This window comes from Coregonus clupeaformis, chromosome 29 (genome assembly GCF_020615455.1).
Source record: "Coregonus clupeaformis isolate EN_2021a chromosome 29, ASM2061545v1, whole genome shotgun sequence".
Taxonomy (NCBI): domain Eukaryota; kingdom Metazoa; phylum Chordata; class Actinopteri; order Salmoniformes; family Salmonidae; genus Coregonus; species Coregonus clupeaformis.
This window is the reverse complement of record NC_059220.1, coordinates 55,749,227-55,765,356: the sequence shown is the minus strand read 5'-3', so window position 1 is coordinate 55,765,356 and position 16,130 is coordinate 55,749,227. Positions and strand designations below refer to the sequence as shown.

Sequence of the window (16,130 nt, the reverse complement as noted above, 5' to 3'; positions counted from 1 at the left end):
CCGGCCCTGCCATTACACCACAGAGTTTCTAAACCCAGAGGCGCAACATCACGAGACTTCTGGGAATACTTGCAAAACAGACCTGGCCGGGGTTTGGGATTTGAGAAGTGAAAAGTTTTTCCTTAGTTGTAAATTTTCGAGGAAACTAAAGGCACAACCTAGATTTGAGACAATGTCTAAAGTAGTTGCACATGTTAGTACTCCAACCTCGTGAAAAACATCTTTATATCGAAGGAGTGCCTTTGATTGCGCAGTTCGGCGCAAGACGACCGTTAGACCCGATGACGTGTTTCTGCGCATGAGCTTAGCTAGCCAACATCGCCATGACATCGCCTACAAGCGTGATCAGGGATTTTCTATTGGAAAAGCAGTTTCTGCCGATCTTCATACTGTACTGTCTTTGATTATACCATTGGGCCGTGGGTGTTGTCTGTGACCTCACTACAGAACATCCTATGTGACGACTAGGTCACCTGTCAGTCATCGCTATAGGAACAGTATGGTGTCATCGCTATACGAACAGTATGGTGTCATCGCTATAGGAACAGTATGGTGTCATCTCTATAGGAACAGAATGGTGTCATCGCTATAGGAACAGTATGGTGTCATCGCTATAGGAACAGTATGGTGTCATCGCTATAGGAACAGTATGGTGTCATCTCTATAGGAACAGTATGGTGTCATCGCTATAGGAACATTATGGTGTCATCGCTATAGGGAACAGTATGGTGTAAGGCAACAACAGGAAAACAGTTTTAATGTGTGAAGAGGAGGTACGTGCTTGTGTGTGTGTGCGAAGCCACAGGCTGGAACAGGTGATGGCATTGGTGAGCAGCTGTCAGGCTGTTTGTGTGATTTAATTTGCTCTCTTCCTTCCATGACGCCTGTTGGTTTTCATCATCCACTCTAGGTGAAGGCGCTGGTGTTGGGTGCTGTGCTCCCCTGCCTCCCTGCCTCTCTGGGGGAGTGGGGGTTTGGGTAGAAACACACTCTGAGCCTGGTACACAGCCTTCGCTGGCTCCCTGGGGGGCGCACTTATTGTGAAAACACAGTCGCCAGAGGAAGGGGAGCTGTTGAGAGAGGCCTGCTTTAAATAGGTCCCCCTGTTTACTGGGAGAAGGAGAGGGTTCCCCAGAGAGACGGAGGCAATGCGGCCGCATCCAGCTGCACCTGCTCAGTGACCGCTTGTTAGTACCCATACTGTATGCACCTGACAGCGTACGCGAAGCCTATAGGCCAGTTCAGGAGGTTTACAGATCCATACAACATTGTACAAATTCTCACACTGTAAACCCAGTAAACCTCCCACAGTGATTAGCGGTCACTTTTTAAAGTGCACAAGGTGTTACGTGTTTTCCTGTACGGTGAGAGGCATATGCCTTGGGCACGCTGAATGTCCCTAACAAAAACATGTTGTTTTCACTCAGGAAATAGTCCTGACATTCTTTTTGAAAGAATTTACCAGGCAGAGTGAATACAATGGTATGCACCTCAATCTTGGAAGTTCAGAATATCCCATAATATCTATCCGTTGTTGCCATCTATCCGCTGTAGCCTACCTGACTCATGCTCTCAGTAAAGTGGAGCATTCCTTCTGAATCTCCTCTCAAACATACTCCAGCTAGAGCTATTTGCAGCCAATCCATGTTATACTTCACTTGGCTGCCTCCGGTTGGTTTGAAGGTGTGTGTGTGTGTGTGTGTGTGTGTGTGTATATAAGTGTGTTCTGTAGAGAGTTGAAAGGCAGCCTTGTACTCTAGTTGTTTTTTATAAAAACACTGGACTTGTGGAACTTGGAGCTCGTATTTTTCCAGCTCCCAGGCTGCAGGCTGGGTAGGGAGGGCAGTGTGGTGGTATTCCGGACGTGTTTGGCTGACCCAGGGCCGGGTGTCCTGCAGATGTACGCCTCTCTCAGCGCGATCGTGTCCCAAACAGGCCTCCATCTTGGCTCACAGCAACGCTCCAACATCTAGGTCTGACTCAGGAGGGGGTTCTGTGCTGAAACCGCTAGGCCCATACAGTTTCTTTCTCTCGCTCGCTCTGGGTCACTGAGGACTCCATTAAAGTGACTGTGTATTCCCCTTCCATTTACTGTTTGCCTGTGTTCTCCCTCTGTGTATTACAGTAGGACCAAGTTATTAAAATCAAATCAAATCATTGCGTGCCCACTGTACTGTGTGAGTAATAGGAGACTGCCTCCAGAGGTCAGGGCAGAGCAGAAGGCTGGGACTGGATCTTGCCAGGGGGATCGTATCAAATTTAACTTTAAATGTCAAAAGGCACTGTCGGTTTTGGTTCTGAGCATTTTGAGTGGAGGGGAGGGAGCATCTATGAAAAATTCCCAACCATTTTACCTGTATTTCAGTTGGTATTTTTTCCCAAGTCAAACGATATTTGCTGAACTATAATAGTGAGAATAGATTGCTTTACCTGCCCACTAATTCACCCCCCTCATTGTAACACTAGGATGGTGATAGCTGGACTCTGGTGGTGGAGTGAAAGCGAGGGGGAGAGAAAATTAGGAAGAAAGAGAGAGACTCTCGGTCATTGCCGTTGCCTTTGTCTTTTGGTGTCTCCCCTGTCGCATGCCTGGTGGTGTCCATTAAGCCCACATCGCTCAGCACCTAATTATTTCCCAGATCTCATGTTGGAGTTTTGCATCGTTAAAACAGGAGGACAAAAAACATATCAACCTAACGAGCGGTAATTAGCGGGTCCCTGCAAGGCGGGGCTCTCCTCGACAACACCACAGCTCTATGGATTCTGTTAATTCACTTCTCTTCATCTAATTACCCCACACAAACATGTCTGTTAGAGAGAGATGGGCATTATCTGCAGCATTAGACACCCTCCTCCCTCTCATAAACACACACACATGCATAAGCGGGAACATACATATAGATTTGTGTGTATTTGTGGATGTGTGTGTTTGGGTGCACGTTTTGTGAATATCTTAATGTGTTTATAATAATACAATAATTTAGTGGGTGCTTATATTTGTCCTATTTTTTTGCATATCCCACTCTCCCTGAGACCCTCAGAGAGTGGGGTCACAGCCTGGGTCTGCCATTATCAACGGCGACCCTGGAACAAGTGCCTTGCTCAAGGGCACATTGACAGATTTTTCACCTTGTCAGCTCTGGGATTCGAACGCACGCGTGTGTGTGTGTGCATTTATCTGACTGTGCTTGTGAGTGTGTGATAGTATGTGTTTTTGTAAGTGTGTATGTAAGTGTGTGTACTATGTGTTTGGGTTAATGTGTGTATGAGTTTGTGTCTGTTTTGGTCGGCCTCTTGGCGTGGGGACAGTCTGTGACTCAGAGATAATGGCACTCTGCAGAGTGGGGGACCGGAGCTCCAGCTGGCACAGGGAGACGTGACGTGTGCTGCTGGGACTGCTGCTGCCCGCCACACAGATCCTGCCTGTGTCCCTAACGCCCCACCCCTGGGAGCCCCAGGCCCTCATTAAGTCTTCCTACTCTGGATGGGAGACTGGGGAGGGGGTGCAGCCAGGAGTGGACTATACATTTGTGATAAAAACAAACATATGCAAGCAAAAGTAGAGAGGGAGAGGGAGTATTGGAGTAAGGTAATGGGGTCAGCTAAAACTGTCTTTGTGAAAATACAATGAGTTGTCAGGTAGGTGTTTTTGTTGTTTTGAAACATTTTTGGTTCCAGGTAGAACCCTTTTTTGGGTTCTACCTGGAACCAAAAATGGTTCTACCTTGAACCCAAACTGGTTCTTCAAAGGGTTATCCTATGGTGACAACCGAAGAACCCTTTTAGGTTCTAGATAGCACCTTTTCTTCTAAGAGTGTATAAGCTTATTGACCTCACACATACATGCAATTTGTGTTTGCTACATGAAATCTAGGAACACTACTGTTTGTTAGTGGCAGAGGAAAACTGACCCTTAGCAGTGCTGTCATTGCGTTAACTATTGACAGAGCTCTGTGCATCTTTAGCTTTCTAACCTAGCAGACAGGTAGGAAGAAAGTAAGCTTTCTGGGTGAGAAATATGGGGTCTAAGAATATACCTGGGGGCATAAAGAGGCCTTGTTCTTCTGACTGGCCTTTTAGAAATCATTAGTCTCCTTGGACACCACTTCCAACGTAAGCCCTCATTTCATTTCGGTTTCCTCCCCTCAAATTGAATTATGTTTGAAAACACTCTCAAACGACTCTGCAGAGCCTTATTAGTAATGACCTCAGCACACATTATGGCAGATGTAGTTATTTTTGTGTGCGTGTACGTGTGTGTCTGTAGGTATGTGTATGCTGACTGTGGTTGGGTGATTTTTGTAGTCTATATTTTGTCTTTGCCTCTGAGGGCATTGTTGCTGTATGGATGATAATGTTAGACTATAGCTGTTCTGTGTATTCATCTTTGCGTCGGTGTCTGTAGTGTAGCTATAAAGCCCCTGCCATCCATTCCAGCCGCGTGGTCTAAACCAGGTAGAGAAACCAGCTCTCTTTGTTTACGTCAACTGGTATGTCACCTCTTCTGAAAACCAATCTCCTCCAGTCAGGACCAATATCCTGCAGCGACACACACACACACACACACCACCACCACCAAATTCCCCCACCTGCTCCCCCCCAGCCTCCCTCTCCTCTTCTCTCCTCCCTCCAGATAAATAGTGTGCTCTGTGTTTATCAGGGCCACTGCTGGAGCTGCAGTGGTTACAGCTGGGGCGTGCGCCACAGCCGTATCAATCTTCCCCAGTAGCAGGCACATCCAGGGAGGCCTAATGATGGAGGCAGCAGAACTGTGTAGCAGGCCTCTAAATGAAGTGTGCGCCGGACCCCCTCCTGAGACCCCCTCCTCCCTCAGAGATTGGAAACACTTACTGGAGGGGGGATGCTGCAGAGCAGGGGTGATGGGGGGCTGGGGAGGGAGTGCTGAATGGCATGGGGCACCCCCCTCCAACAAACACCCTCCCAACCGTGCCAGGCACTCTCATCCTCTCCTCTTCCTCCTGCCGAGCCCCATCCATCTCCCTGAGCCCTGTGGAGTAGACGGATGGAGAAGGGGCAGAGCGAGGGGGTGGAGAGGGGCAGAGCAAGGTCCCGTCTAGCTCCTCCCTCATTGTCATGGTAGCAGGTTGTGCTGGCATGTACTGGAGTTCACAGTACCCATACCTCTGGCATGAGGGCACCTGGGGGAATGAGGGTTTGTGTGTGTGTTTTTAATGTTAGTTTGATTGTGAATTCATGTGCTTTTGTTTGACTGCTAATATGCATTTCCTCTGTCATGGATAAAAGATTGTTTATTTAAGGTGCATGTCAATGAACATGTGGGTATGTTTATGTCTAGATGTGTTGGTGTATGTGTAGTCTGTGTGTAAGGTGCCTGTGTCTTTGTAAGACAGTGTAGGACTGTGTCCGTGTAGCGTCAGTTAGGGACCACTCTCCTCCCTGTCCAGACGGTGCTCTCACCACTGGACAGATGGCCATAACCCTCCCTCCCCCCTAAATGCCCATTCATCCCTCCCTCCATCCGTCCATCCACCCTCCACACCTCTCCCCGAGAGGACGAATGTGGAATTGGAGCACCTCCACAGCCAGTATCTATCTATTTGATCCAGACCAGACCCCTACTCCTCTCTCTCTCCCCAACACCACCTACCCAACACCTAGGCTGTGCTGTGGGGCTTCAGTGTGGGGCTGCAATTGGCTGGGGCCAGGCCTAACCCACCCGTGGGTCAGAGCCCATTACCAGCAGCAGAGTTGCGGGCAGAGTGCTGGGCAGTGGGCACTGCCAAATTAGAGCTGATCAGAGCTGTGGAGCGCAGGAATGGCCTCATCCTTCTCTCCTCTGATTGCACAAGTCCACCATGATTAGAGAGGATGTGGAGCCTTAGGGAGCCAGCCAGCAAAACCATCCCCACTCCCTCTTTCCTTTTACCTCCCTCCCCTTCTGCACTCACGTTCCCCTCTTTCTTTCTCTCAATCCCTCTCACTCTCTTTCCCTCCCTCCCTCTCTCATCCCCCTTTCCCTCCCTCCTCAGTGCAGTCCTTTTGGAACAGAGTGTTTAATGTGATAATATGGTGTGAAAATGGAGCCACAATGGCAGAGGAAGATTTTTCCACTGGTCCTCCTCACTCCTCACTGTATGCCATGAGTCGCAGTGTGGGCACACAGGCTGTCATGAGCCTTCTCCCTCCAGAGTCCTCATACCCCCCTCAGATGCCACCTCACATAGACCCTCTATTAAAAAGTGCACAAACAGATAATGTGAGCACGGACATCTTTAGTATGAGATGGACCTGAAATAATGCTTGTCCGGGTCAATTCCTGGTACAAATTGACTCAATCAAAAACTAATCTGATTCTATTACCTCAGGCCTTTCTGCAGTAGATCAGTAAGTTCCAGCTGTATGTGTTCCATGCTGATACTCAGTTTCCCTCTCTCTGCGTTGTTGTTCTAGATGTCCCTGCTATAGCAGACCGAGAGGTGGAGAGGAAAGAGCGGCGTGCAGCCCTGGAGGACGGCGACCATAGTGTCACCAGCCATGACGATCGCATCGGGGACGATGACCTGGACGATGAGTCCATCTTCACCTGCGATAACTGCCAGCAGGACTTTGAGTGTCTGGCCGAGCTGACTGACCACCGCACCAACCACTGCCCCGCAGGTAAGACATTATACACACACTGAAATAAATCCACCAGCCCGCAGGTAAGAGATCCACAGGGTTGGCTACATCTACAAACACAGGGTTCTTATAGGACATGGAGCTCAGGTCAATACAACCTTTCAATTCAATCAATCCAATACCTTGTACAGTATTTAAACAGAAGCATATCAAATAACCCTTTTCCCATAGTTATTTGGTATTTTATTAGGATCCCCATTAGCTGTTACAAAAGCAGCAGCTACTCTTCCTGGGGTCCACACAAAACATGAAACATGACATAATACAGATCATTAATAGACAAGAACAGCTCAAGGACAGAACTACATCCAATTTTTTAAAAGGCACAGTTATTATATTGTTGAATGGTAGGAAATGTGTACAGTAAACACTAGGTGGACTCTCTAGCTAGGGAAATTAGCTTTAAAACAGCAACATTTTCTCTCAGCCTCATGGCAAAATGTATAGAATAGCATGAGATTAGCTATAAAATTGCAATTTTGTTCTCTCTGCCCCATGGAAAAATGTGTAGAATTGCTAGACGTTAGCAGTTTTCCTCAAAAAATACTGACCTTGCCTCATGAAACTGCGGGTTGAGGGGGAGGGGGAAGGGTTGAGACTTGACTAGTGCAGTGTTGAGACTTAACTACTTGAGGGCTAAGGAGGAGGAAGGATGAGGTTGCTAATATCTATTCCGTACCAGTGACTGGCACGCTGTCTCTCCATGTCTGACTAGCGCACTGTCTTGGGGACAGTGCACGGGGAAAGGGGGATACCTAGTCAGTTGCACAACTGAATGCATTCTACCGAAATGTGTCTTCTGCATTTAACCCAACCCATCTGAATCAGAACGGTGCGGGGGGATGCATTAATTGATATCCACATCATTGGCGCCTGTGGAGCAGTTGTTGTTGGGGGTTAACTTCTTGCTCAAGGGTAGAACGGCAGATTATTCCACCTTGCCGGCTCGGGGATTCATACCAGCAACATTTCGGTTACTTGGCCCAACGCTCTTAACCACTAGGCTCGGTTTGGCTGCCAAATGTGGCACAAAGAGCTAAATAACCTTTAGAACGGTGTTGTACCCAGACAGATTATTTAGAGTATGTTAGGTAAAATGTTTTTATTTTATTAGATATGTATTATTATTATTATTATTTTATACTTTTTTTATTGTAGTGTTGGCAATGATTTTGCCGTGACGAAGCACCACAGCTAAATTAATGCAGCGGAAACACTGCTCCCATCACAGGTAGCTAGATGCCTGCAGTTTTCAGAATAAGAAGGTGTGTGAATACATAAATATCACCATGGTAGATGGAATATACAGTGGGGGAAACAAGTATTTAGTCAGCCACCAATTGTGCAAGTTCTCCCACTTAAAAAGATGAGAGAGGCCTGTAATTTTCATCATAGGTACACGTCAACTATGACAGACAAAATAAGAAAAAAAATTCCAGAAAATCACATTGTAGGATTTTTAATGAATTTATTTGCAAATTATGGTAGAAAATAAGTATTTGGTCACCTACAAACAAGCAAGAATTCTGGCTCTTCTTCTTTAAGAGGCTCCTCTGTCCTCCACTCGTTACCTGTATTAATGGCACCTGTTTGAACTTGTTATCAGTATAAAAGACACCTGTCCACAACCTCAAACAGTCACAATCCAAACTCCACTATGGCCAAGACCAAAGAGCTGTCAAAGGACACCAGAAACAAAATTGTAGACCTGCACCAGGCTGGGAAGACTGAATCTGCAATAGGTAAGCAGCTTGATTTGAAGAAATCAACTGTGGGAGCAATTATTAGGAAATGGAAGACATACAAGACCACTGATAATCTCTCTCGATCTGGGGCTCCACGCAAGATCTCACCCCGTGGGGTCAAAATGATCACAAGAACGGTGAGCAAAAATCCCAGAACCACACGGGGGGACCTAGTGAATGACCTGCAGAGAGCTGGGACCAAAGTAACAAAGCCTACCATCAGTAACACACTACGCCGCCAGGGACTCAAATCCTGCAGTGCCAGACGTGTCCCCTGCTTAAGCCAGTACATGTCCAGGCCCGTCTGAAGTTTGCTAGAGTGCATTTGGATGATCCAGAAGAGGATTGGGAGAATGTCATATGGTCAGATGAAACCAAAATAGAACTTTTTGGTAAAAACTTAACTCGTCGTGTTTGGAGGACAAAGAATGCTGAGTTGCATCCAAAGAACACCATACCTACTGTGAAGCATGGGGTTGGAAACATCATGCTTTGGGGCTGTTTTTCTGCAAAGGGACCAGGACGACTGATCCGTGTAAAGGAAAGAATGAATGGGGCCATGTATCGTGAGATTTTGAGTGAAAACCTCCTTCCATTAGCAAGGGCATTGAAGATTAAACGTGGCTGAGTCTTTCAGCATGACAATGATCCCAAACACACCGCCCGGGCAACGAAGGAGTGGCTTCGTAAGAAGCATTTCAAGGTCCTGGAGTGGCCTAGCCAGTCTCCAGAGCTCAACCCCATAGAACATCTTTGGAGGGAGTTGAAAGTCCATGTTGCCCAGCGACAGCCCCAAAACATCACTGTTCTAGAGGAGATCTGCATGGAGGAATGGGCCAAAATACCAGCAACAGTGTGTGAAATCCTTGTGAAGACTTACAGAAAACGTTTGACCTGTGTCATTGCCAACAAAGGGTACAGTGAGGGGAAAAAAGTATTTGATCCCCTGCTGATTTTGTATGTTTGCCCACTGACAAAGAAATGATCCGTCTATAATTTTTAATGGTAGGTTTATTTGAACAGTGAGAGACAGAATAACAACAAAAAAATCCAGAAAAATGCATGTCAAAAATGTTATAAATTGATTTGCATTTTAATGAGGGAAATAAGTATTTGACCCCCTCTCAATCAGAAAGATTTCTGGCTCCCAGGTGTCTTTTATACAAGTAACGAGCTGAGATTAGGAGCACACTCTTAAAGGGAGTGCTCCTAATCTCAGTTTGTTACCTGTATAAAAGACACCTGTCCACAGAAGCAATCAATCAATCAGAATCCAAACTCTCCACCATGGCCAAGACCAAAGAGCTCTCCAAGGATGTGAGGGACAAGATTGTAGACCTACACAAGGCTGGAATGGGCTACAAGACCATCGCCAAGCAGCTTGGTGAGAAGGTGACAACAGTTGGTGCGATTATTCGCAAATGGAAGAAGCGCAAAAGAACTGTCAATCTCCCTCGGCCTGGGGCGCCATGCAAGATCTCACCTCGTGGAGTTGCAATGATCATGAGAACGGTGAGGAATCAGCCCAGAACTACACGGGAGGATCTTGTCAATGATCCCAAGGCAGCTGGGACCATAGTCACCAAGAAAACAATTGGTAACACATTACGCTGTGAAGGACTGAAATCCTGCAGCGCCCGCAAGGTCCCCCTGCTCAAGAAAGCACATATACATGCCCGTCTGAAGTTTGCCAATGAACATCTGAATGATTCAGAGGAGAACTGGGTGAAAGTGTTGTGGTCAGATGAGACCAAAATTGAGCTCTTTGGCATCAACTCAACTCGCCGTGTTTGGAGGAGGAGGAATACTGCCTATGACCCCAAGAACACCATCCCCACCATCAAACATGGAGGTGGAAACATTATGCTTTGGGGGTGTTTTTCTGCTAAGGGGACAGGGCAACTTCACCGCATCAAAGGGACGATGGACGGGGCCATGTACCGTCAATTCTTGGGTGAGAACCTCCTTCCCTCAGCCAGGGCATTGAAAATGAGTCGTGGATGGGTATTCCGGCATGACAATAACCCAAAACACATGGCCAAGGCAACACAGGGGTGGCTCAAGAAGAAGCACATTAAGGTCATGGAGTGGCCTAGCCAGTCTCCAGACCTTAATCCCATAGAAAATCTGTGGAGGGAACTGAAGGTTTGAGTTGCCAAATGTCAGCCTCGAAACCTTAATGACTTGGAGAAGATCTGCAAAGAGGAGTGGGACAAAATCCCTCCTGAGATTTGTGCAAACCTGGTGGCCAACTACAAGAAACGTCTGACCTCTGTGATTGCCAACAAGGGTTTTGCCACCAAGTACTAAGTCATGTTTTGCAGAGGGGTCAAATACTTCTTTCCCTCATTAAAATGCAAATCAATTTATAACATTTTTGACATTCGTTTTTCTGGATTTTTTTGTTGTTATTCTGTCTCTCACTGTTTGAAATAAATCTACCATTAAAATTATAGACTGATCATTTCTTTGTCAGTGGGCAAACGTACAAAATCAGCAGGGGATCAAATACTTTTTTCCCTCACTGTATATAACAAAGTATTGAGAAACTTTTGTTATTGACCAAATACTTATTTTCCACCATAATTTGCAAATAAATTCATTAAAAATCCTACAATGTGATTTTCTGGAGAAATTTTTTTCTCATTTTGTCTGTCATAGTTGACGTGTACATATGATGAAAGTTACAGGCCTCTCTCATCTTTTTAAGTGGGAGAACTTGCACAATTGGTGGCTGACTAAATACTTTTTTTCCCCACTGTATATCCAACCTGTGTCTGTGTCCTTAGGTGACTGTCTGACTGGGTTGGTGTTGTTTTAGTATGTATATCCAGTGTTCCCTTTTGGACTGTCTCAGTTTCATTCCATTACAAATCTCCTGTACTCTAAGGTCTGAGACTAAATGACTGTGATATGTGACCACGTTTATATTGATTTCACTTAAAGTTCAGCCACATGATTGGTTATAAGTGGCTAAGGGCCGTCCCCCATCTCTGGACTCCTATTGCTGTTGGCTGTAGTCATATGTAGTCATACGCCACTAACGCCAGTGTTGCTTAGTGTTCCTAAGGGACAGACTTGTTTAAAGCTAACACAGGGCACACACACACGCACACAATAGGCGTTATTAGGAGCAGTGTAATTAATGAAAGGCTCAAAGGAGCCCTGCAGGGGCATCTGTTTCTTAGCAGATTAATCAAGGCCTGCTCCTTAACGAGTGCAAACACGATCGACAGAGCCACTCAAGCTCCTAACACAACAGCCCTTAGCGTGTGCCTGTTGTGTGTGTGTGTGTGTGTGTGTGTGTGTGTGTGTGTGTGTGTGTGTGTGTGTGGACGTGTTGAACTATACCAGAAGTCCCCACAAGAATAGCAAACAAACACACATTTGACCAACTGGTGCCATTTTGTTGGTCCCCACAAGGTCAAATGTTATTTCTAGGTGGTTTAGGGTTAAGGTTATAATTAGTGTTAGGGTTAGGAGCTAGGGTTAGTTTTAGGGTTAGGATCTAGGGTTAGTTTTAGGGTTAGGATCTAGGGTTAGTTTTAGGGTTAGGATCTAGGGTTAAGGTTAGGGTACGGGTTAGGGTTAGGTTTTAGGGGTTAGGGAAAATAGGATTATGAGTGGGACTGAATTCTGTGTCTCCACAAGGTTAGTTGGAGAAGACTGTGTGTGTGTGTGTGTGTGTGTGTGTGTGTGTGTGTGTGTGTTTGATAGGGGCTGGGGAGGGGAGGGGGAGTCAGGGTGGGGGCTAGTGGCTTTCAGACAGGGAGAGGGAGCATGGCCTGAACTGTAACACAGTAGAGAGGAGGGAAGGTGTATGACTAGAATTGACCAATGGGTTGCCTGGACGTTAGGTGTCTATTCTAATGTTGAAAGACAGATGATGACCCAGCAGATGCGTCTCACACTGATGTTCCTCTTTGACTCCCTTCCTCCATTCCTCTGCCTGTCAGATTGAAGGCTGGGAGATGTGATTTCAGCTCAGTCAAGGGAGAACTACTGAGTTGCTGAGCGGAGAAAGAGTGGAGGAAAATAAATAAATTAAATGAAATGATAAAACACACGGTCCCTAGGGAGTGAGTGGTGCAGATTGCAGAATAATCCCATGCTTCGACTGGGGGGATGGCATTTCCCCCCGGACCTCAGCTTTATTATTATTATTATTGAAAAGAACAGTAAATTAAAAAACATTCGCTGAAGAATCCTTTTAAGTTCTCTGTGGCACCCCTGGGAACCTCCCTTGTGGGGGACAGTGGCACAGGATGCTGCCTCCCTCTATCTGTCGGGGATAAACACACGCCACCACTGTGTGTGTGAATCAGAGGCTATCTTTGTATGGGTGGTAGGCAGAGGATGGGTCCCAGGTGTTTAGACAAGTACCAGGTAATTCAGCCACTTAGCAGCAGGCTCATAACGTGGTTCCATTAATTTGATATTACTCTGAGCACATGTGAGTTTGGGAGGCCATGTTGACTGCAGGGGGACTGACCACAGGCACAATATGATGGAGTAATTCCATTCCACAGCTGACATAAGCCAGCTGGGTGTTTATAGAGGAAAACACACTGCAGTACCTCTTTCCTCCTGCTGCTGTTGATTGTTCTGGAGAGGCCATGTTTGTTTTAGTGGAAGCAGAAGGACAGTGCTTATGTGTTAGAGAGGATGTCTTTATTGCCACAAGACATAGGCCTATGCCATGGTTTTGGTATTTAATGTTATCTGGTGTTTGTTTTTTGTCTGTATTTCTGTCTGACATGGAGTGGTGTGTGTGTGTGTGTGTGTGTGTGTGTGTGTGTGTGTGTGTGTGTTTTAATGTGTGTGTGTGTGTGTCAGAGACAGATACTGGAGGCTGGTCTGTGCATGCGTGCCATAGTGTAGGAAGAGTCTGGGGAGAGTCAACAGGAGGAGAAATCTGGAGCACTGGCTCCCTGAGGAACGCTTGAAAAAACCTCGAGATCAAATGGAGAACATTCGGTGCTCTGCTCCGCTGCCCTGCGACCGGCCAAGGTTGGGCTCTGGCTGTGAGAACCCCTCCCCTCCCTTTGCATCCCCTTTCTCCCCCACGGCTTTGCACAGCTGACCCCTGCCCCCCAGCCCCCCGCCTCCCCACGGCCTGTCAAATCTGGGCTGGAGCCGAGTGGCGGGGGTCGGGAGGGGCCCCGGGGTTAAGACACCATCACAGAACCAGTGGACCAGCCTGAGCCAATGGGGCCATTCAGACTCCCCTCTCCCTCCTGGCAGTACCACCTCCTCCTTGTTCTGTTCCATGGGGCCCCATGCACCCATCCTCCGTTTTAGTTTGGCTGGTTTATATATAGCAGACTGCCCCCCCTCCCCCATCACATACACACACACTCCTCTCTTCAAACCATGTGGCATAGCAGCGGGCAAGTGGGGGGTAGAGAGTTGGCACATTGAGACACACACACACACACACAGAAGTGTCCAGGGTGATCTCTGGACTGCAGCTGAGCACCATGCCTGAACTGAATGCATCAGCTCACCTTTTCACATTTCTATCTGCGACTGCAAAATCAGTCCTAAGAGAAACAATAATGGAAGTGTATCATACATGTTCTACATACTGTAGGCTGTGTGTTTGAATGTGTAAACCAGAGACTAAGGAAGGTTGAAGGAAGCACAGTGTGAGGAATTGAGGGAGAGAGGGAAAGAATAGTAGAGGGAGAGAACAGGCGAGGGAGAGAGTGAGAGTTTCTAGGCAGGCAATGACAGGGCTGCTGGTTCTGAACAGTGGAGCTCTGTGGGTGGGTGAAAGAGCTGTCAGTCAGGATAGGGGGTGGCGCCTCGGCCTGTCAGAAACAAATAGGAGGTGAGCACTAATTAACCCACCTTCAGTAGACTGAGAGGAGCTGCTAGGAGCACAGACAAGGAGGAGGGGAGCGTGTGTGTATATGGGTCTCTGTGTGTGTGAGAGGGTGGCTACAGACTCGACAACGAGAAAAGCACTGCACTGCTCTCACACTCTTTCACCTCAGAAAGAGCGAGGGAGGAAGAGAGAGAGGGGGGAGTGGGAGAATGACACTTTCTTTCAGCATCCTTCTAACTACACTGCAGTTGATGTATAGTTTCCTCTCACACAAATACACATCCAGTGTCTTACATACAAATGCGTAACATGCATGCATTCTACGACATAAGACTAACGAAAGCGCTAGCACAGGCTGTATTTGTTTGGGACATTTAGGTTGAGCTCTGGCCCTGTGCCCTCTGTCTGCCTGTTACGGTCACCCATGTCCCTGGTAATGAGACGGACAGACGGGAATATGACACTTTCACTACTGCTCACTTTATCTCTCTCTCTATTTTACTCTACCTCTCGCTCTCTCTCTCTCTCTCTCTCTCTCTCTCTCTCTCTCTCTCTCTCTCTCTCTTTTAAGATCATATACATTTTTCCTCCATCTCTCTCTCTTTTTCTCTCTCCCCCCTATCTCTCTGGGTGCAGCTGTACTCTCTCCTCAGTAGGAGGGCATAGTGTTGGAGCCCCCAGCCTGCCAGGGAGTCTTTCTAGAAGGAGAGGAGGGTAAGGAGAAAGAAGAGGGTAGAGTGTCTGAGGCGTGGGCCCCTGGGTGATTGGGCGTCCCTAGTGTTCCCCCCAGCCCCTCTCACCCCAGGTTCCCCAAGCCATGAATACATTTCCATCCTCCCCCACCCCCCAGCAGCCCCCAGCTCCTGCCTGTCGTCACGGCGGCAGCTGAATCCTATGAGGCCAGGGCTCTTATTAAAGCCACAGATCACTTTCCTCCACCGAGAGGGAGGGAGGGAGGGAGAGAAAGGGAAGGTGAGAGAGAGAGAAATAAATGGATAGAAAGAGAGCGAGAGAAGTGCTGGAGAGAGAGAAGAGAGGGAGATATGGAAGGAGAGGTTGAGACAGGGAGAGTGTAGTGAGAGAATAGTGAGAGGAGATTGGGATGAGAGTCCTGCAACCTGAGCCAGAATCGCCAGACGGCTCCTTTCTGTCTATACTGTGCGTGTGCATGTGTGCGCGTGCGTATGTGTGTACGCAAGTGTTTGTACTGAATGTGTGTGGTTTTTATGTGAGTGGTTTTGTCTGTTGAGTAAAATCTATTATCTATTTAGTAAAAGCTATTTTGAGTGTGTTTGACAGAGTAAACGCTTTGGACTGTGGGTATCTTACTGGTGTTAGCTGGGTTTGGCTGCATTCTCTTTATCTCTCTCCCTCTGTCTCCTTCTCCCTCGCTCGCTCTTCCCTCCCTCTCTCTGCTCGGAGCCCGAGGGTGGCCTGAAGATTCCTCCACTAAGCCCTTGGCACAGATACAAATGCAGTCACAGCTGGTTGTAAACTCAGGTTTTCCAGGGAGAGCAAGAGATCTGCCTCCATAAGAGAGGGGAATTGGGGGAATGGAAGGGGGGCACAGCATGCAGGGGGTGGGAGAGAGGGCGAGAGGGAGAAGGGGGTGAGACGGAGGAGGGATGTTGTGAAGCACACTGGAAGTCATTTTTCATCACAGGGTTCATTTTTCATGATGAAGTTCTCTCTCCCTCTATTCCTCCCTCCCTTTCTCCCTTCCTTGTTCCCCTCCCGCGTTCTCCCTTTGTGTTTTTCTATTCCTCTCTTCTATCGTTCTGTCCCTCTCTCATTCTTCTTCTCTTTCTCTCTCTCCCCAGCCTACTTTCCTCTCCCTGTTATAAAATATGGATGGTACCAGTTTTGGGCGCGGGCGCTGAGAGCTTTTCTGGCAG

At 47.4% G+C, this 16,130-nt stretch overlaps 1 protein-coding gene across 3 annotated transcripts in view; it reads left to right on the top strand.

Moving 5' to 3' along the window:
- LOC121576673 (zinc finger protein 423-like) overlaps positions 1-16,130 on the top strand; it is a 130,890-nt gene that overhangs the window by 21,312 nt on the left and 93,448 nt on the right. For all 3 annotated transcript variants that reach the window (XM_041890023.2, XM_041890020.2, XM_041890022.2), the window contains one exon: positions 6,433-6,639. In XM_041890023.2, coding sequence (XP_041745957.1) covers positions 6,433-6,639 — 207 coding nt within the window. The remainder of the gene's footprint in view (positions 1-6,432; positions 6,640-16,130) is intronic.